Source organism: Phalacrocorax carbo, chromosome 4 (assembly GCF_963921805.1).
Source record: "Phalacrocorax carbo chromosome 4, bPhaCar2.1, whole genome shotgun sequence".
Classification (NCBI taxonomy): domain Eukaryota; kingdom Metazoa; phylum Chordata; class Aves; order Suliformes; family Phalacrocoracidae; genus Phalacrocorax; species Phalacrocorax carbo.
In genome coordinates this window covers 56,032,579-56,054,530 of record NC_087516.1, presented here as the reverse complement: position 1 = coordinate 56,054,530, position 21,952 = coordinate 56,032,579, and the positions used below count along the sequence as shown (strand labels likewise).

Sequence of the window (21,952 nt, the reverse complement as noted above, 5' to 3'; positions counted from 1 at the left end):
TTTTATCAGCTGTGGAATTAGAACAACTGATACATTTCAGCTAAATACATAGAACCGAACAAAAGTAGTAGTTATTAGGATAACTAGAAGTGATCAGCTTTTACACAGTAGCAGTCCTTTAATGAAGAATGTTAACAGAGAGAAGCTGCCGCTGATAGGCACCTATGTTAAGAACGAGTTAGCTGGTGATCATAAGCTGGAAGGAAAGGTTAAATAGAAAGCGCCCAACTGGCATATTTTTAAATGCATTAAGGTGGCTTCTTCAACTTTCAACTGACTTTGAGGCTAGTGCTTGCTTTTAATTAAAGTTTTAGTTGACATACACAAGGTTAAGAGGGAATTGCTGTTTTGTATGTTTTGTCCTGTCATAATGCCTCTCTACTCTTTCTGCAGAGCATTCTGGAACACCTCAGCTATAAAACAGAACATAAAATCTAATATTACTGTATTGTTGCACTGTCTTAGCTTGTGGGAGTTTTCATAAAATTGCAGTAAGCAAACAGAATAGCCTACAGTAATATTTCTGCAGATCTTGTAAGACATCCTTCTTTTATTTCGCAAATTATTGATACTGGACATTACTTTTTTTTGTCAATTTAAACAGACACTTAAAATAACTTCTACAGTGTCAATAACAATAAAAAAAAAAAACAACAAACAAAAAAAACCTTAAAGCCCCATCTGTTTCTTCTCCCCCAGTCTATCTTTTCACTAGCAGATGAAAACCCAGATTCTTGCTTCTTCTTTTGGGATAGATAGTTCAGCTTGAAAGAAAGAATTGCAGAAATTAGGATACGACTTGCTATATTTCTACCAGTGTTAGGTGACAAAAGGCAGTATTTTCTACAAAAAGAGTAAATTCAGGACTTTTCATATGTCTCAATGTTTGAGTTTAATCAGAAAAATAGTAACAGATAACTTGTAAAAAAAAAAGAAAAATTCATTAATAGTGGAAAAAGAAACAGCTTTTCCTCAAATAAATAGCTGTCTTGGACAGGAGTCGATGCACCAAGAATTCCCAAACCTGAGGTTTCAAAAGCAGAATCACAGCTTCTCAAGTTCAAGAAAAGCTTTGAAATGTGAGTTTGGATTTGTTGGTATGTTTTGACTGGATTCTATTACCAGAATATAAAGGAATAATATAGATACAAGACATCCTGAAATTAGTTAGGTACAGAACATACAATATTCAGGACAGTACCTCCAGCTTTAGCTACATGCATTCACAAGGAATGCAGGGTACCACCACTAAAAATCCCAGACATGTCTTGGCTCTGTCTTTCAGTTAGTGCTGCTTTTAAACACAGTGTTTTTTTCCAGTGGCTTCTATTCAGTCTGCATTTAGCTTTCTCATCTGATTGGGCTTCCTGTACTCCCCTTCAGAGGCTGCAGAATAATATCTTTAAATATCACTTGTTACTAAAACATTCTTCCCCTTGATAAGCTGAACAAAAGTCTTTATCTTAATTCTCCTATACTGCTAGTAGGTAATATCCATGAATAATCCTAAATATATTTTCACAACATTCAGATACTTTTATATTCTTTAGAATTACATAAAACATGTGATACAACAACAAAAAAAGGCAATTAAAAATAAAGGCACAGCTCAGGTCTGAAGTGTGCACTTTATTTAAGACAAGCTTTTACATATACAGCAGGTCCAACAACATTTTTCTGGTAAAGACTCCTGATTTACTTTTTGGTTACTACAATAACTATTACAATAGGATATTTCATCAAAAGCAAGCAACTGAAACTCATCTTGTGCATAGCAAAACACATTCCAATGGCTGTCACTGGGAAACACATTTTATACAAAAGTCAGCACAAATTTCTATTTTTACCATTTCCAATCGCTGCCTTTTATAAATCAATTTCTTTGGAATAATGCTGAGAAACTTAAGAGAAAGTTGATTTGCTGCTCAAAAAATTCTCCTTGTTTAGATGGCAAAAGATTCAAATTTCCAGGATACGTATTTGTGATCCATGGCATCTTTTAAAAAACTTCCCTTATCATAAATCATTATATCCAGTGATATACCTATCCTAAGCAGGTAAAGTTGTTCTATTAGATATTATGGTAACATAGTAAGTTTATCAGGACATCTTGCTTTTTTTATTAGTATTTAAAAGAAATAGGAACACTGAAAATGTTCTAGTTGAGTCTACGCCTGGGAAATAACAATGGACAATTTTACCCTAACCACATCTTATTTATAAGCATGCTTGCACATGCTAGTATAGAGACAGGTAATCATACACATTTATGAGGCCTGGTTATATTGATATAATAGACAAGGTATACAGACCAGTCATTCAGAAAAGATCTTATTAAACAAGGAACTACAGATAAGGGCTGTCATCAAGTGCTCAAAGTCTCCAACTGGGAAGAGCTATGGATGTAATCTCTCTGGACTTCTGTAAGGCCTTTGACACAGTTCCCCACAACATCCTTCCCTCTAAATTGGAGAGATATGGATTTGATGGGTGGACTGTTCGGTGGATAAGGAACTGGTTGGATGATGGCATTCTGAGGACAGTGGTCAACAGCTCAATGTCCCGATGGAGATCAGTGACGAGTGGTGTCCATCAGGGGTCCATATTGGAACCAGTCTGTTTAATATCTTCATCAGTGACACAGACAGTGGGATCAAGTGCCGCCTCAGCAAGTTTGCAGACAACACCAAGCTGAGTGGTGCAGTTGACACGCCTGAGGGATGGGATGCCATCCAGAGGGACCTGGACAAGCTTGAGAAATGGGGCCATGTGAACCTCATGAGTTCAACAAGGCCAAGTGCAAGGTCCTGCAGCTGGGTCAGGGCAACCCCTGGTATCAGTACAGGCTGGGGGATGAAGGGATTGAGAGCAGCCCTGCAGAAAAGGACATGGGGTACTGGTGGATGAAAAGCTGGACATGAGCAGGCAATGTGCGCTCACACCCAGGAAGGCCAACCATATCTTGGGCTGCATCAGAACGTGGCCAGCAGGTCGAGGGAGGTGATTCTGTCCCTCTACTCCGCTCTGGTGAGAACCCACCTGGAGTGCTGCATCCAGCTCTGGAGCCCTCAGCACAGGAGAGACATGGACCTGTTGGAGCAGGTCCAGAGGAGGGCCAGAAAAATTATCAGAGGGATGGAGCACCTCTCCTATGAAGAAAGGCTGAGAGAGTTGGGGTTGTTCAGCCTGGAGAAGGGAAGGCTGCGAGGAGACCTTACAGTAGCATTTCAGTACTTAAAAGGGGCTTATAAGACAGATGGGGACAGACTTTTTAGTAAGGCCTTTAGAGATAGAACAAGGGGTAATGGTTTTAAAGTAAAAGAGGATAGATTCAGACTAGATAATAAGGAAGACATTTTTTACAATGAGGGTGGTGAAACACTAGAACAAATTGCCCAGAGAGGTGGTAGATGTCCCATCCCTGGAAACATTCAAGGTCAGACTGGACAGGGCTCTAGGTAAGCTGATCTAGTTGAAGATGTCCCCGCTCACTGCAGGGGGGTTGGACTAGATGACTTTTAAAGGTCCCTTCCAACCCAAAATATTCTACGAATTTAATCTGAATAAATGGAAACTGAAAGACAAGTTGTCCTGGTTTCAGCTGGGATAGAGTTAAATTTCTTCATAGTAGCTAGTATGGGGCTATGGTTTGGAGTTTTGCTGGAAGCAGTGGTGATAATGCGGAGATGGTTTAGTTGTTGCTAAGTAGCGCTTACACTGGTCAAGGACTTTTTCAGCTCCCCGTGCTCTGCCGCGTACACAAGAAACTGGGAGGGGACACAGCTGGGACAGCTGATCCAAACTGACCAATGGGATATTCCATACCATATGACGTCATGCTCAGTATATAAAGCTGGGGGAAGAAGGAGGAAGGGGGGACATTGGGAGTGATGGTGGCTGTGTTCCCAAGCCACCGTTACACGTGATGGAGCCCTGCTTTCCTGGAGATGGCTGAGCACCTGCCTGCCGATGGGAAGTAGTGAATGAATTCCTTATTTTGCTTTGCTTCCGCATGCAGTTTTTGCTTTACCTATTCAACTGTCTTTATCTCAAACCATGAGTTACCTTGCTTTTACCCTTCCGATTCTCTCCCCCATCCCACCAGGGGGGAGTGAGCGAGCGGCTACGTGGAGCTTAGTTGCTGACTGGGGCTAAACCATGACACAAGTAAACAGCCTCAGAATTTGCAAGAAAACAATACTATAAATATGATCATGTACGTACACGATAGGAAACACAGTGAGAGCTATAGTAATATGTAGGTACTTTCATTCTTATCAACTAGAATGACGAAATGGCATTTCTGGTGGAGATTCTGCATACAAAATAAAAACAATAAAAATAAGATTGCCTTAAATTAGGCAATCTGAAACTACGATTGAAGAGTGAACCAAACAAAGCTGAGATGATTATTCAGACATTTGTAATAGATGCATTGAAAGTTAGATGGTATCAGAGTTGACCTTTTGCACCTTTGCGACCTATCTTGACTTTGCCAGCCTAGACACTGACCTCTCACAAGTACTGGATTCATCATACTAAAAAGTTGTTAAACAGCCATTCTGGGGAGGGGAGAAGGTCTTTAGAAATTATGCAAGCACACATACATCTGGTGATGTCTCGATCTAAACCACTGTTAATATAGGCAAGCATCACATTGCATTTTTCTTTGATTACACTACGTGCATTTTTCCTATTAGATTTCATATTTAGTTTTACACTAAGTTTTTTATCACACAGCTGTACACACTGTGAGAAGTCAAACTATGCAATTCATTCGTTATCCAATAAAATCAGTCATGAGTTCTTCATTATTTGTTTGAGTCTGTATTGAGAACTCTAAAGTACAGCAATTTATCAGCTGTACCCTAGCTATAAAGTTAAAATAAAGCATCAAGGTAAAACCCTGCAGACAAGGGTTTCTCTTATCTATGCTCATACTGCAAGATTGACCTCCTGTAGTCATGCCAATGACTGGAGTCATGAAACAGTCTCTGAAAGATAAGGTTTAAAAAGATTTAAACTTATTTTAGTGGTTGGTTGAAAGGAGTGCATCTTTCCTTTGGAAGCATCTACCTTTGGGTAGAGGAATTATTATTAAGCTAGAGCTATTACACCAGACTGCAAAGCCAGAAGATGAAGTATACTCCATTAGATGCTAGATGCACAAAAAAACTCACTTCAGCTTTTGCAGGAAAATTACATATTCAAAGCTTTATGAACTAAGTATTTGATACCAAGTCTTATCAGAGGCTCCCTTTATTGAGTTCAACAGGCTTTGAAGCCTTTAGAAGCACAGTTTGGAAGTGGCAGGAATCCTATAGAATCGCATACAGGTTACCACGGAGAAGTTAGAAGTGTATCTGTTGTCCTGGTTTCAGCTGGGATAGAGTTAAATTTCTTCGTAGTAGCTAGTATGGGGCTATGGTTTGGAGTTTTGCTGGAAGCAGTGGTGATAATGCGGAGATGGTTTAGTTGTTGCTAAGTAGCACTTACACTGGTCAAGGACTTTTTCAGCTCCCCATGCTCTGCCGCGTACACAAGAAACTGGGAGGGGACACAGCTGGGACAGCTGACCCAAACTGACCAAAGGGACATCCCACACCATATGACGTCATGCTCAGCATATAAAGCTGGGGGAAGAAGAAGGAAGGGGGGACATTGGGAGTGATGGTGGCTGTGTTCCCAAGCCACCGTTACACGTGATGGAGCCCTGCTTTCCTGGAGATGGCTGAGCACCTGCCTGCCGATGGGAAGTAGTGAATGAATTCCTTATTTTGCTTTGCTTCCGCATGCAGTTTTTGCTTTACCTATTCAACTGTCTTTGTCTCAAACCATGAGTTACCTTGCTTTTACCCTTCCGATTCTCTCCCCCATCCCACCAGGGGGGAGTGAGCGAGCGGCTGCGTGGAGCTTAGTTGCTGACTGGGGCTAAACCACAACATCTTTATTCTGACTTATTGACATGTCTTTATTTCAGTCAAGTATGTCTCAAGGCAAAGTGTCTGTATTCCCCCTGGAAAGAGACAATTGGATTTCTGGCATAAGTTAGCTTATTTTGACCATACAGGAATGATGAAATTAGGGCTGATTCATCTGTCTGTTCAGAGATACAAGAATAACTCATCTCAGTGCTAAAGACCTTTTTGTCTGATAGCTTCACTTCCTTCCCAAAATTATTTAATTAGTTTTCATTCTTTGGCATTTTCTCTTTGGAAGAAAAAAATGGTGCTGGGAATAAAACGCTATAAAAATGGATGAACAAGGAGATGCTAGTCCTCTATTAGACCTGATTTGTCTAGGGCCTGTTTCGGATGCTCTTATAGGGAGTCAAAAACATGGGTTTAGACACCTTTCAGGCAGAAGGGGGATCAGAGCCTAGGCCTCCTACGTTCCAAGTGCTTTGAGCTGTGCAACCACATCTTTCTTTCATGAAGAATCTAGGCGTCTAACTTTGGACTTTCTTGTTGTGCTGTACATCAAATCAGTTCATTTTAAGAAGGTCACTGCTTGGTTCAAGCTCACAAGCAGTCAACTTGCTCTTGAACCGCACAGGACTCTTGGGGAGGGATTGCAGGTTGGTAAGCATTATTCTAAATATTCAAAAACATGCCCAGATCTAATTAGTTAGTAGAGAAGCAGAAAATCTTTTGTTCATCAGAACCAACATTTCACATTGGGAATGATTTTTCAATGTGTCCTATACACCCCCATCCTGCAGTTTTGCACTGGAAAATGTCAAGGACAGGTGCCTCACTTAACATCCTACTTGTTTGCTTCCACTAACCTAGACTCACATTTAAGCCCATTTTTAAAATACAAGTGGAATCATGTTTATCTGCTACAGAGGGGTGAATTCCATCATCAAAGAAACCTTACTGAAAAGCAAAGGAAGCATGATAGCGATCACAGTAGAGCTACCTTCAAAACTTGTTATATTTGGTTATGAGAAGTAAGCGCTACATTGTACTTGATTGTAGCGAGCTCATTTTCTCTCAAAACCATAGTCCAGGTACATAAAACAGGAGTCAAGCAACAACTCAAACACGTATTTCTTAATTATTTCAGAAGGGAAACACATGTTCTTGGCTTTTGTTTTTCCTCAGAAGTTTCTAAGAAAAGCTGAGGTCTAACACACACCTGAAATAACATAACAACGATGCTTCCATAACACAAGCTAAATAATCATACTCTTGGTTTATTGCAAACCAATTTGGATCCTTAATAAGTGGTTAATGAATTCAACCAGAACCCTCCATTTCATCCTTAACAGTAGCTTCTGTTGATACACTACTGAACTGTGCAAATAGTGTGTATACTTTATAGACAAATTCTATTTTAACCCACTGGGATGCTTTTTTAAGAAATTAAATATAATATCATTATCATTTGGCTAGAAGTAATGGAAACTATTAAGTGCATAGGTACTAAAATAAATGGAGAAGTTCTAGTGCTGTTCTAAGTTCAAAAAGCATCCATTCTCTTCAGATAGTGCAATTTCTGATTTTCTTTTTATGTTACCAAACTTTGAAAAAGTGAATTTTAAATTGTATTGCAGAGAGCAATTAGTAAAAAAAAATATAATGCACAGGGATTTCTTCATGTCTCCTATTGCCCATTTTCTCTGTAAGCATAAATTTGCTCAGCTGTAAAGCTGACAATTTGCAGTTAATCCAAAGCTGATCAAACATCCAGACAAGTATAAATACACAGTATAGAGTCATGAAGTAATGAGTTACAGAATTCTTTTTCCCATTTTTCCTAGTTAGGGTGTCTTTATTGTGGATTCCTCCATTTCACTAGGGGCTTTAAATACTTAAAGATTGTCTTATTAACATTTATAAGTAATAACCATAGCATCAGTAATAAAAATCAACGCATACAAGAAATGACTCACTAGCTTGTTGATGGCACCTCTCTTCACTTTGGAATGGGCTGAATTCGTAAGAAGATATTTTGCTTTTCAATAACAAAGTCATAATGTTGTCCAGCTTCTCAACAGAAGAAAATTTAAAAGCCTGTTTAAAAGAAAAAAAAAGAAAAAAATTAATTAAAAAATTAGTGCATTTGTTGCATATGTATTTTTAACTTTATCTTTAGAGTGCTGGTGAATCAAGTTACTCAAAACAGTATTATTACAGACTCACTCCTACTAAGAGCAGCATAGTTTTGGAAAGCTGCAGAAGAGAATCTAATATAGAAGGATCATGATAACACAATCCAATTGAAGAAAAACTGGTATTATAACTTATGAGTTCAGCCATGACTAAAAACTTCTGGATGAAGGGTAAAGACAGGAATATTTGTGTTTATCAAACTCTTGATTTAGCTACAACAATGCAGTGTAATAACCAGGAACTGTTCTGACAGATGCGAGGTGTCAATAAATCCAAGGTCTTACTACAGCAGTAATTCAGGATGAGTTTAAAGACTACAGTAGCTCTCTGTTACCCAAAACCTTTACGTTAAGACTGCGTAATTTGCTAGGTAGGAAACTGCTTCAGTTCCATCAGCCAAGGCATAACACTGCTGACGGATTAAGAAACTGACAGCAATCAGTTAGATTTGCTTCCTACTAAATACATAGTCTTTAGACAAGGAAATCCTCACTGACTGCCATGAGATCTTTTTTTGCCTGCCTTTTTCTGGACAGAAGGCCAAGATCTATTCCTAATGACTCTCGAGGTAGTCATAATTGAGTGTTTCTTTGCTTGGTGTCACAAGAGAAGCATGACTACAGAAATTTGAACAGTATGTATATTTCGTACTGAGTACTACTGTGCTAGTTCAGTCTGTGCTGCACCGGGCACCAAAAGATGCTCAGCCACAGCAGAGAATTGCTCAGGAGGAGTTGGTTTACTCTGTTCAGATGTCAGCAGCCCTACGTTGAAGTTTGCCTTCCCATAGCTGAATCATTTCTGGTCAAGACAATTCTGGGGTCACTAACGGAATATCTGCAGGCACACTTAGCATATAAATTTAAAAAGAAACTCTGTGACTGACATGTTGAGGAGAAAAGGACAGAGGGGTCTACTGATGAAACATGAAGTTTAATTCCTGAGGCTGTTAAGAGTGAATAAGAAAATAAGTGTAACATGATCAGAAAACGTTGAATATGCAGGCAAGATATAATTTTAATCTGAGTCCTACCCAGAATTAGAAGACAAGTTTGTGCAGGTAGGGAGTTACCAATAACATATGATTGTTTATTTTTCCCATAATTAATACTGGCCCTTCCAATATTGATTATGATACATAAAAGCCATTACATTTAGTAACTTGTGACTTATTTCTTTCCATAATTCACCCCTTCTGTACTGTCACATTACATTCTCTGTATTTGTTATTCAGTAGTTATGAATACATAATTTAGTTCTCAGTAAGCATTAAAAAAAAAAAAGACTCCACCTAGGAAAAAAAAAAATCTTTAAGGCTTGTTCTAGGATAAAGATCTATCCACAGTATCAGACTAACAGTGGGAATTGAGAAAGAATATGCAAAACCTCCCAAACGTCTATCAACACCCCCCCATTAACATGAATGTTTAAAATTAACATTAACATTATGTTTAAAAATTAAGAGGAATAATATTACTACAGTTTCCTAACTGAATTTTATTCTCTCTTATTCCAAGTAGGTCTTCTTAGATATGGTATCATCATTGGTACTACCTTAATAGACTTCAATCTAGAGTAGGATAAAATAAGTAATAACACAGGAACTAGCTCAGATTAGTGTATATGCAGATACTGTGCCATGAGGCGGCCCAAAACACTGGTATTCACTGAAGCAACTGCAATACAGAAATTCCACTATATAGAGAATAAACATATAGGTGGGCTTCTAGACCAACTGAACCCGAAGTAATATTTTTAATTTCCATTTAAAATGGCAGAGACACCCCTTAGACATTTTGCTACCTATCTAGCCCTCTCTGTTCAAAAGAAATCAAACAAACAAAAACCACCCCAACAACACCTGCCCCTTATCATCTGTCCTGAAATCCTCGAGGAGCAATTTCAGACAGAATCCATTTCAGACTGTCTTATATATCAAAGCCAAATAAACACCCCACAGTCTCTTTTCAGCAAGCATTCAGGGTAATCTTGCCTACAAATCTCTGCTTTTTAATACGAGCTAAGGCAGGAACCCTTTCTTCTCCCTTTCATTCAGGGAGAAATTGAGGAGAGGAGTACCTTAAGAGTGTATAGCGCTTACTTTGCACTCAGACAAACAAATTTACATGGGATAAAACTATGTTTCACAATCCAAGATAAAGCAAGTTCTTGAAATAAGAAAAGCGCACCATTTCAGGAACTTGCCGCAAAGTTTTCAAGGACATAAACAGTTATATGACCTCACCACACCAGGCTAGCTCAGTTTTTACAAGCTGCTGAAACAGAAGTTAGACTGTCTATTCTTCCAAAGGGACAGATTAAATTAGAGTTAAATTTCTCATGCTTTATCAGGCCTGCCTTCCAATGACCAGCCTATCCATTTCTATAATTTCCAAGTCAGGCGCAATACACCTCTGACACAGAGTTATCAGTGCAATTTGCTTCAAGTTTTCCACCTCAATTTTTTTCTCTTACTCCAGGGATCTGAAATCTGAAGCAATGATTTAGCAAGTTATCTTGCTAACTAAACCATAACGAGTAGCTTTGTTCTGCTACTCGACAGCAGAGACATAGTTTGAAAATCTGGTTTAGTTACTTAAAAAAAAAAAGTCTATTTAATGCCTTGTCTCACATACAGGAGGGACAGTTCCAATACTTATGTGAGGATAATAGAAGAAATAACAGTGAAACAGAACTCGCAATAAGACCGCTCTGCACTACCCAGCTCCATACCAACATCAGGTCACCTCCCTGAAGAAGGAATTCAATTTAGATACTGCCCATTCCTTCTCCAGAGCACTCACAGACTAAGTATTCTGCATTTACGTATTTTGATGTACTCTACACAGGTTTCTATAGGCCCATGAAACCTTCCTAAGAAATCCCACCAAAACTACGCAGCCAAAGTTCATGCTGAAGCTTCACCAAAGCCAACAGAAGTAGAACTTTAAATAAAGTTAAGCACACTGCAAGGGAGCACCGAGCCCACATTTTTTTCTGAATAAAGATTTAAAACATGGCAGAAAAAAAGTAAAAGCATTATCTCCCCGTGTCCTTGCAGGCAAGTTCTTCTTTCCAGGAGCCACTCAGAATTAAGTTAGTGAGTTTGTAGGCAGTTCTTCCCATGCCCTCTGCAGCACAGCCAGCTGCTCTCTGCTCCACCCTTCAGTCTTGGTCCTTCTGCAAGTGCTACTACCTGCCCCAGAGCTCATCACCAGCAGCATAAACATATCAAGATCAGTAACAAGGATATGACCTTAGTTTCAATTTTTTTTTTTTTAAATCTGAGAAATCTGTACCAGGAAACCCCAACACTAAGTAACTGAATCAGTAGTTGTATTTGGTAGAAAGTCTGAAAGAAAAATCAATACAGCATGTAAATCCAGCAGAATGTTGAAAAGTTGACAAAAAGTAAAAACTGAAATATGAAAAGTTTAATTATGAATTATAAGAACCTTAAAATCAGTCTGTACACCAGGTTGCTGTAAGAACACAAACACCCTAAGAGAGTTTCATTAATGCAGAATTATATGAGAGTGAGAGAACCAAAAAATCCACGGCCTTTAGCCAACGCCCACCCACATATATTCTGATAGCAAGTTCATTCAGCATTATGATTCAGTTATTATCATCCCAACTCTTCCTACTTTACTATAAAATATCAAGGTTTTTTCTTTCAAAACTTTTGCAAAGAAACTTATTTCATTTTTTACTCTATTTCCTTACATTTTAAATATTTACTTGGTTGTTTAAAATGTCTTGCTAATGTTGGTAAACACTTTTTAAATTCAGACAAATTTGGAACATAGAAAATGACAATCTATCAGATTTGACAAAGAATTTAATCCAAAAACATGATCTGTAAAAATCTTAGAATAGATTTAATCTAAAATATAGCTAGTGTTAATCTCTAATTCCTCTCCGAAAAGAGGAATGAGTAAGTACAGCAGTACCATACTTGGTTGGTCTCCCACTAAGATATATGAACGGACCTGACCAGCAGTAAATGGGTAACTCTAAGCCTATTTCTTGGGTTTTGTTTCTCTCTTTGGTTTTATTGGAAGACAAAGTGGAGAAGGGGACAATAATCTCAACGACGATAGCATCTCAAAGTAGCTGGAAGGGTAGGCAACAGAATATACAATACAATGAAAGCATTTTACCAAAACATTGTCTTTGGTATGCTTTACTGTAGCAATTTGCATTCATCACAGAATTTTAATAAGGAGATACTCCTCAGATTGGAAGCATTTGTGAAAATCTTGAACTTTTCTTTGAACCACAGAGTGATATTACTTTGATCAATAATTGCTGTAAGCTTTTCTATTTTACTTTAATTTTGTTTTCCATTGTGTTTGATTGTTACTTTGCATAGATAAACTGCTGTTGCCCCAGGATACTTTTGCAAATAAGCTGATAGTCTCAAAGGTTTTAATTATCCTGGTTAAAAAAAAGTTGTTACTACTACCCCTGCTATTTGATGGGAATTCTAATTAGTATCAAGTCTGTTTTGTTTTTCCTTGTGTGAACATATTTTAAAAGATCAAGTTAAATTGTGTTCTGTAAATTGCATCTTTATGATGTATCTTATTGCCATTAAATCAGGTTTACATGAGAGCTTAAAGTATTTTAAAAGTTTGTGGAAATAGTTAGCTACCTAGGTAGTTAGTGCACCTCACTCTGTGGCCCAGCAAGTACCATTAAATATGATGACAAATCTTCCAACACATATGTATGCTTACGAAAGAACTGCCATTAGCATGCTTTCCCACAGAGCAGCCATGATATTGTGTGCATTGTAAAACTTACCTGACCATAAAAATTATCTCAGCATTAATTTTTTAGTTGCCAAAACAAAAAAATTAAGAGCAGGCAGTGTCTCCTCATTTAAACCCTTGCTTATTATCCAGATTAGTAAAGGTGAGGATATTGTTAAGCATATCTGATAGTCATAACGCTACAGCTGTATTTACTGGTGTAAACTACTGCACTGCACAGAATTCTTTTTGCATTTGAATATAATTTGAATTACATGTGTCTTACTAAATATTAGTCGTGCTGGTTAAACGCAGGGTCAAACTCCTGAATAACACAAATAAACCTCCAGTGGAAATACCAGGTGTGTTGTAGGTATCGAGGTTACCATGTTAATTATAACTTTTTAAATCATGACTCACTTCTTATGCATAAAATTTTAAATTAAAACTGTTAGAAGCTTCCTTCGATACCCTTCAAAATACAGGCTAAAGAATGATGGATACTATAAAGATTTTATACTTGTACTTAGAGTTGCAGTATTTTTCTTGTGCAACAGACTGTTAGAAGTGACTTGTACTTGGACGGAATCTACCCCCATCCTTAACAGAAGACTAATAATGCAATACATCATTTTTTTATTAATCCTTTTGTTATGAGTGTAATGCCTTAGGTGGCAGATAAGGTAGATTTGTCACAGGAAAATGAGACTGTCTGCACTGGAAACACAGACTATTATTTTTGTTCTGGCTTTGCAATTACAATATAGACATCATGACAAGTCTGCTTGGGCTACCCACCATTCAACAAACGATACTTGAGATTCTGTCCTTTCTTAATAGATGCTTTCTTTTCTTATTATATTGTATGTGCCATTGGCAAAGGGCATGCTGCAGAGCACTGCAGCCTGCTGTGCTGATTTGAAACCCAGCTCAAAACCTGAACTCTTCTAAATATATGCAAAGAATCTGCATGGCAACTAGCAAACCACATGAATGATAATTCAGCAGCTGTAAATGGACTCTATATGAATAGGAACCTACTGTCTTCCATACAAGCTACGCCAGAAAAATTCTGTTTGCTGGTGAATGAATAATAATCCTCCAAATACAATGTGATTTAAGATTACTTGCTTCTATTGGTTTTAGAACATACTAAAAAGAAGACTTTAAACAGAGAGGGATATCCCTACTGTTTGTTATTACTTTCATCCTCTGTAATGCAGGATGTTGTTCATTAGGCATATATAGCACAAAGGAGGTATATATCACTCTCTAAACAAAAACAAAAAAGAGAGACAATTTGTTTTCACTTGCCTGAATTGCTTACAGCTAGACACCTCAAAGACAGGCCTCTGTAATCTTAAGCCTGTTATTGAGCCATTACTCATTTCTGTGCAAAAGATTGTGTATTATCTCTTAGCTCATATAGGCACTTATATTCTTTCTTTTTTTTTTAATTAAAAATGCAGAAGTCAACTTACCTGACAAGTGAAAGCTATTGGATCAGCCACTTTCTTAAAACTGTGCTCAATCTCCTCTAGTGCAGTATAGTACTCAATCTGTGCTGTGGTCTTAATGACTCCCCCACAGTAGACATTTATATATACAGGGCCAGCAGGAAAATCTTATAAAACACAAATTAGAACAGTAGCTGAAAATATTTCACAGTCCCAGACCAGAGGTCTCAGGGAATGAGTAAAAGAAAAGGAAAATATCACAGAAAACACAGAGTAGATGAATTGGATTTGTATTTCATAGACGGTTCAGTGTAGTCATTTTTTCATCCAGGTCTTTCAGTCTAACATTAAAAAGCTGACAGAAGAAAATACATAGCTGTAAACCTATATAAAACAAAGCTATTGTATAGCTGCACGTTAGAAAGGAGATGAAAACAGTATACTTCAAATTTCCAACTTCCCTTTGATAGACTGATGACCTACAATCAGCTCCCTTATGCCTACAAATTAAGGAAAAGTTCATTTATTACAAATAGTGGAATTGCTCTTCATCTTTTGAAACATTTTTCTTAATTGCAGGCAAGGTTCTCAAAAGTGGATTTGAACTAGGCTGCAGAAATTGCAGTATAATTACTTCCATTCCAGTTGTTTACCTAGTAAAAGCAAAGGAAAGAGGCATTTGTACAGACTGCTACTTAAGTATGACTTGCTCTGTTTATGCAGCATGAGCCCTCTTTATGAGCACATTTTATAATTCATTAGTATTCATTGTGCCAGGCATCCTGCTGTACCATACCAGCACTATCGTGGTTTTCTTAAAATCCTAATTCTGCCCACCAAAGAGTGATAAAAATGGGCAATCCTGAAAGTGGAGAAGAGGCCCAAAACCCTAAATTAATAGAACATAAACTTAAAACAATTAAGTGGGAATGCCCAAATGTTTGTTGGGTTTTTTGGTGGGTTTTTTAATTTGTTTGTATTGTTTTGTTTTTAAAACCCCTTTTACTTATAATATCAGATCAGCTGGACCCTTATTAGAAAAGGGTACTCCCAAACTTCCAACTTTTCCAGATTTGGAACAGAAAAAAGCCTACAGAGAGAAGTATTAAATACAAATGACACAAGAAACAAAATTAAACTTGAGCTGCAGCTCTCTGCCAAATTTTTCATGATATTTCATTTACTGTTCATATTTTATTTCTTCATCCACTACAGAAACCTTCCTGTGATCAACAATGTTCTCGCAGAATAATTCTGGAAGAATCTTTTACAATCTGTGAATGAGGATTTCAGCTTTCCTCCTCTGAAATCCAGTTACAGATGAAAGTTTCCTGTTGGTCATGTACTTTCCAATCAGGACTGACTCTAAAAACAAACTCTCTGCACCATCATAGTGATAAAGAACTCTCAGACCATATGTGGCTTTCACCTCAGGACAGTGTTCAGGAGGAAAATCAGGCCACAGAATTACCCAAACACAGCTCCAAGAAGCCACTGTTGAAAACCGTAGCCGATACATATATATTTCTTCCTATCTAATGTTGTACTGCAATGGTTTTAGAATAAAATATTATATAAGTTCCTTTGGGAATTCACAGCATGCAGTGCAGTAGCAAGCTTCACTCTGAGTACTTAGGTGAAAATTTTTTAATTCTTAACTCACATAAAGTGACTGGGGTTAGGTGTGGCCCTTAAATCTGCACAGATCTCCTAAGAGAAACTGTTTTGCACCAGTTGAAACTGTTGGCAAATAGTTACGGATGGAGCAGTTGAAAAAATCATTAGAAACTAGCAGAGCTGTGTGATACAGAGAAATGGCATGGACATGAACAAAGAAAAATTATTTCCTGTGTCAGCAAGAATTATAGAGGAGTATAACCAAATTTACTGCATTAAACATAAAATGAAACATTTTAGTAATACAGTAATAAGAAAGTAGTATTAGCTTCACATTTTATGGCAGTGATTTTGAAGAATGTTAATCCGTGACTAATCAATGCCATTTCAGGACTGCCACCTGCCATTTAACTACACAAAACCAATCTAACAGAACCTAGTTTCCCATAAATCACAAGGCCTCACTTTTCTGCATTATTAATAAATCTCTGTGTGCAAAAAACATGTACAGGAAACACCTACAGAATAGTGGGAAGTGAATCTACTTATCAGAAAAAGTGAAGGGAGTCCAAAATTTTCTATTTACTTAAAGGTAAAGAATGTTTTTCTTACCTAAGGCTTTCATGTACTTGACCTTCTTATTCCAAGAGGGTGGCTGTATCCTAATTCGTTGATTATCTGCTATGAATTCAATTTCTAAAGTTTCATCACCTATTTCATCTTTCAACAAAATGAATATCTCACCAGGGTTCTATAAAAGTAAAATATGTTCCCATTAGTCCTTCAGAAAATTATACTGGAAGTGTAAAATGCAAATGCAAAAAACCCGTAAGTTGGAAGGAAAGTTCCTTTACTAACAGCTTCATACAAAAAAACCATAATACCAAAACATGATGCCATCTCAGTATTATCATATAGTATTTTACTGACATAAATGACACAATTAATGTAGTATTTTAATTTCAGCTTACCTAACAATATTTTAAAACAGAATTTTAAATGCGTTTTCTAAGGCTATTCTACTCTATAGTCTAGAAGAATTACATTCAGCCTAAGAAGAAGAACCTAAAATACTTTAGACCCACTTAAACTCTTACAGTGAACTGACAGTAAAGTAAGACAGAAGCATCAGGTAGCATGACACAATACCCCCCTACTGCCTCCTGAACCAAAGGGAATGTTACTTCCTTGGAACTGTACTAATCTCAGCAATGAAGTAATGAGTGTAAGTCATCTTTGAAAGACAGATAGCGAGCAAGATATGTGACATTCCATGCACACCGCAACCTTCATATATGACCGTGGCCACTCACTTATATAAAGGAATGCAGTGCTGGATATTGTACTTCCTCTGTTTACATTTTCACATATTTTCTCACAGCAGGTCTGATTAAAAACAAACACATACGGACATCTGTGTCCATCGTGTATGCATACCGATATGTACGTATAAATATTTGTGATTTAATTTAAAAATCAGACAAGGTATATGCTCACACAAGCACTTGTGTAACTCCTGGTATGGGCACACATGCATATCCCTGTATATCCCATTATGGGTTCTTGCCAAGAGACACTCTGCATCTCTCAGGAAGTTCCTGACTACATGCTCCCTCTAAACTACAAGGTCCATGTGACAGTAGTAGACAGGTGCCAAATAATTCTAATAGAGATAAAATCCCTCAGAGGCTGTCTCAAAACTTTTATTTGCAAATCTTTGGGCTGCAGGGTGGACGTGACACAAAGGCAAAATAAATCCCATTGCAGTCTTGAAGCACTCTCATTTTGGCCCCGTATATGCTATTTGCTTTCTTAACTGTCATAGTATGACTGAGATTGCAGCAGGAAGAGGAGAAGAACGTTGACTGTTATCCCAAAGATTTTAGCATCCAAAAAGCTTACCTCACATGATATTCTTCCTGGAAGCACCAAAATCGACTGCTTGTTAGTTTCTAATGTTTCAGAAAGTACCTCTGTTTTGAAACTGAGGTCTGTTTTTTCTGATGCTCCCCTGACATCTGACAAGTTCACATCAGAGCTAGCCTGGTGATCTGAAATAAATAATGTGGAATGAGGACACTGTTAATAATCCCAGAACAACAAAACATGACGTGGTTTCCAACATATTCCTCATATGGCATTTGGAGTCACATTAAGGGCACCACATGAAAGCCTGACAAAATTCCTTTTCGTGTAAATGTGGTGAGGTTTCCCCCTTTGATAAAACGCTTGCCTCTGAAGTTCTGATCATGCAGCCTTTATTTATATGAGCAGGTTCTTCTCATATGCTTCATCTTACTAAAGTCAAAAGGGACATGGCCTTTAGGCCAAAGTCGTCATGACCAACAAGGTCACAGAGATCAGCCGGTTTTGTAATCTCAGAAGAACAAACTCTCCTACACTGGGATAAACTGGGGTTTTTATTGCTCTTACTTTCCCTATATGTAAACAAGACATGCTACATGTTTACAATGTCAGCCCACCTGTCTACAGGAAGGATTTATGTGACGGCAGTGATACCTATGAACAGGAAACTATGACAGTAGACGCAGATTTTCTTGACACAGACTACATAGTCTTTGCCTTCCTTCATGGAAAAAATGATGGACTGAAGGCATACATTTTTGTGTAGGATATTCTGGGTTTGGAAATGCTGTGCCAGTCATACAGATAGCTTGCAACCACTTTCTTTTCTGTTTTGCTGTACCAGTAAAGGCCCAAAAGCAAAAGTGAATCCTTCACCAAATCACAGAATTTTAATGAGGAAATATAAAAGAACTGACAACTGCGTCTGCAGAGCTCTGACTAAGCCTGTATTTTAGAAAAGCTATTCTTCACACCTGCTACTTCTCAGCTGTATCATTACTACTGCTTTCCAGACACTCTATTACCCTGTACAAAATGCTCTTGCCACCCATCTCAAAGGACTGCAGCAGCTCTTCATCATGCAGGATTACCCAGTGTATTGCAGTCACCGACTTAGATTAATGATATAATTCCAACCAACTCAGAGTTAAAAAATCTTGACTAGCTGGTGAGAAAATATCCTGAGACAACAACAGTATCTTGTATTACTGTAAATTATGGAAGACTCACGATCAATTACATTCAATGACATAACTTTTCAGGCACATCTTTTCTTCTTAAATGGATATAGAATATTAATACAAATTAGTGATGGGCAGAATACAGAACAGTAGCAATTTGGCTTTGCTCAAACAAGTACAACAGCCATTTTGAGTTTTTTCCAGAAGCGCCCAAGTGACTGAGGTACACAAACCACGCAGTGCTCCTAAGTGGCACAGAACTCTTTCCATTCAGCATCAGTATTGATAATTTACAATTAGTTTTCTCACTTCTTGCTTGCCTTTATTTCCCCCATATGTACCAGTTTGTCTGATACAGAATGTTCCCCTTCCTTACTAACCTCGCCTTGCTTAAGAAGACATAGATTTAATAAACTTCTATAATAAATGTGCCTGCTAAGTAAAGTTATGCCAGGGACTGTAGTACAGAAATTTGGGTACGCTCTGTCTGATGTAGAATATTTTCTTCCCCAGAGATGTGCGTTGATTGTTAGAGAGGTCTCAGGAAAAAAAAGAAAAAAAAAAAATCGAAAAACAAACCCAAAAAACCCCTAGTATCATTTATCCATGTTTCACTGAGGAAGCTAAAGGTTCTTTGAACACCTAAGGTGGACAGGTTCAGTGTTCATCACCAGCTAGTAGAATCTCCCCAGCCTACTCCTGCTTATATTCTCATGCCTTTAAGGCAAACTAATTCTTAATTTAAGCTCTGAATTCAGTACAGATTGGTAAAATTACACTGAACCTATGTGTAGGCATACTTGAATCGAAGTTGTTTTAATCCCATTTGCTTTAGTTTATTTTGGAAGTTAAATAAGCTACACTGAACAAAGGCTATTTTGATTCTGAATTAGAATCTACTCACAGTTCAACACAGTTTAACTAATCCAGGTTAAAAAGTAAGTACAATTTCTCTGATTAGCACTGTGAAGACTAGACTTTATTTAGCACTGCCCTTCAGAAAAAAAGAAGGCCTGAACCCTTGCTGAGGAAAACAGTTAGGATACTGTATGCCCACAGCACATATTTAGGGAATATTATGTGTTCATATTTTGAGTCACTCATAAATCTTAGAGAATTTACTTCAGAAGACAACACATATGAGGTGCATGCTGCTTCTGAATTTTTTTCTGCCACTTTAGGCAAAGGAGTCTTGCAAAGACAAGAAGCACTTCATTATCAGGTTGACAAAATGAAAGGGCTGAATAACAAATCTGGTAGGCACTGGATTCTCAGATGTCAGCTTTCTGTCAGTGAACATTCTTCAAGGATCGTGTGGATGCATTCTTGTCTATGTGAAGTTCATGACAGCTTTATTTCTACTGTCTGCACTCTACTTATTGAAGATGACAGTAGTTAATTCCACCTTTTAATGTCCAGAATAATTCATCTACTGAGAAGGTCAATGCTAGTGCTAACAAGTTGGTTTAAATTAGGATAACGTTTTCCTCATGCATTAATTGCGCTTTAATGCTTTTATTATGCCTAGTGACATGTGACTACAATATCAGGATTTCAACCCAGTCAGTATCGGGATTGCACAGCCCTAGAGTTTAGACACATTATTAAGAAATGTGGCTCTTACCTCAAAGCTTGGATATTTAAGAGAACGAGAGGTTCCCCTGCTAAGTGGTTAGAAATTTATTAGCTAAAAAACATCAAGCAAGACCTCTTTAACTAAATGTCAGGTCTACCTGACAATCAGTGAAAGCCATTTACAGCAGCCCAGAATAACAGTGATAATAACAAGTGTTATCACTACTCTCTATTTAATAACCAAACTCCAGATGTCTCTAGCACTCAGATTCCCACCTGCAGTTGCACACTATCTGTCCTAAAATGTAGAACATGAAACAACCATATGAAGTGATATTTATAAATGCTGAATAAGCAATACATCAGAGATTAAGCAAGCCTTGGCTTGGTGGCATTAACTAAAACAATATAGTTCATAAGGGTTTACAGTAATGACATTCTAGTAACACAAATGGAGCAATGTATGACAATATTTGTTTAATGGGGGCAGAAAGTGTTGCCTGATGTACAGGTCTTTTGAACACTTAAATTTTGGACATCTTCACTGTGAATCCCCTTTATGGTCTTGCTTTTAACCTGAAAGCAATGGCTAGGGAGCTCCACTAATTGCTAAGGCTTTCAGAAAAATGATCACTTAACAAGGATTTGGAGCTGTAGGTGAAGATTAGCTTAAAAGAAAAGGAACATCACCATAATGCTGGAATATCTGAAAGAGGATTTATTAAAAGGTAGTTGTTCCTTGGTGAGTGTGTTCTTTTAACGTTTTATATAGTGGTGACCTATCTGTGAGGTTCTTAAACTGTAGCAGTAATGACTAAAATAATGGATGAATAAAACCAGACCCTTTCTTGTAGGATCGAAGTATAAGAAATATTAACTATATCTAATGATGCTTAGACAGCACTATGAGCTAGAGGCTAAAAAGAAAGGAAAATCTATTATCATCTTCCCTTGAGTATTCAGGGCAGTCCTACTGGGAATTATCGTCTATTACAGAGGGTAATTCTCCATTTCCATTAGGTTACTTCTGTTGGCTGACTTTTGATAAATATCTACTACTGACAGTCACATTGAAAGGACTGATCTTAAATTCAAGCTCATATTTAAATAATAAAATATTACACACGTTTATTGTAACAGCTATTCAATTAATTGGGCACAGTGCTGATGTTTTCAATTTTACTTCAATGTTCTGTCTTAATTCATGTAACTTCAATACATCAATTTGGTATATTTTACACAAAATCTCTTGGAATGCATTATTGCTTTCAATTTAACATTTTCAACTGAATTCATCAAATAACTTTGAAATTGCATTCCTTCGCATAAACTGTGAAGTTTTAATGAACCCTCTCTAGTCTCTTGTGGATTCAACAATTAAT

General features: G+C 37.5%; 1 protein-coding gene across 2 annotated transcripts in view; it reads right to left on the bottom strand.

The window, feature by feature from the left end:
* BANK1 (B cell scaffold protein with ankyrin repeats 1) overlaps positions 1-21,952 on the bottom strand; it is a 154,170-nt gene that overhangs the window by 93,561 nt on the left and 38,657 nt on the right. For both annotated transcript variants that reach the window (XM_064450025.1, XM_064450026.1), the window contains exons 4-7: positions 17,851-17,999; positions 16,561-16,699; positions 14,356-14,498; positions 7,898-8,018 (exon numbers count right to left, since the gene is read on the bottom strand). In XM_064450025.1, coding sequence (XP_064306095.1) covers positions 7,898-8,018; positions 14,356-14,498; positions 16,561-16,699; positions 17,851-17,999 — 552 coding nt within the window. The remainder of the gene's footprint in view (positions 1-7,897; positions 8,019-14,355; positions 14,499-16,560; positions 16,700-17,850; positions 18,000-21,952) is intronic.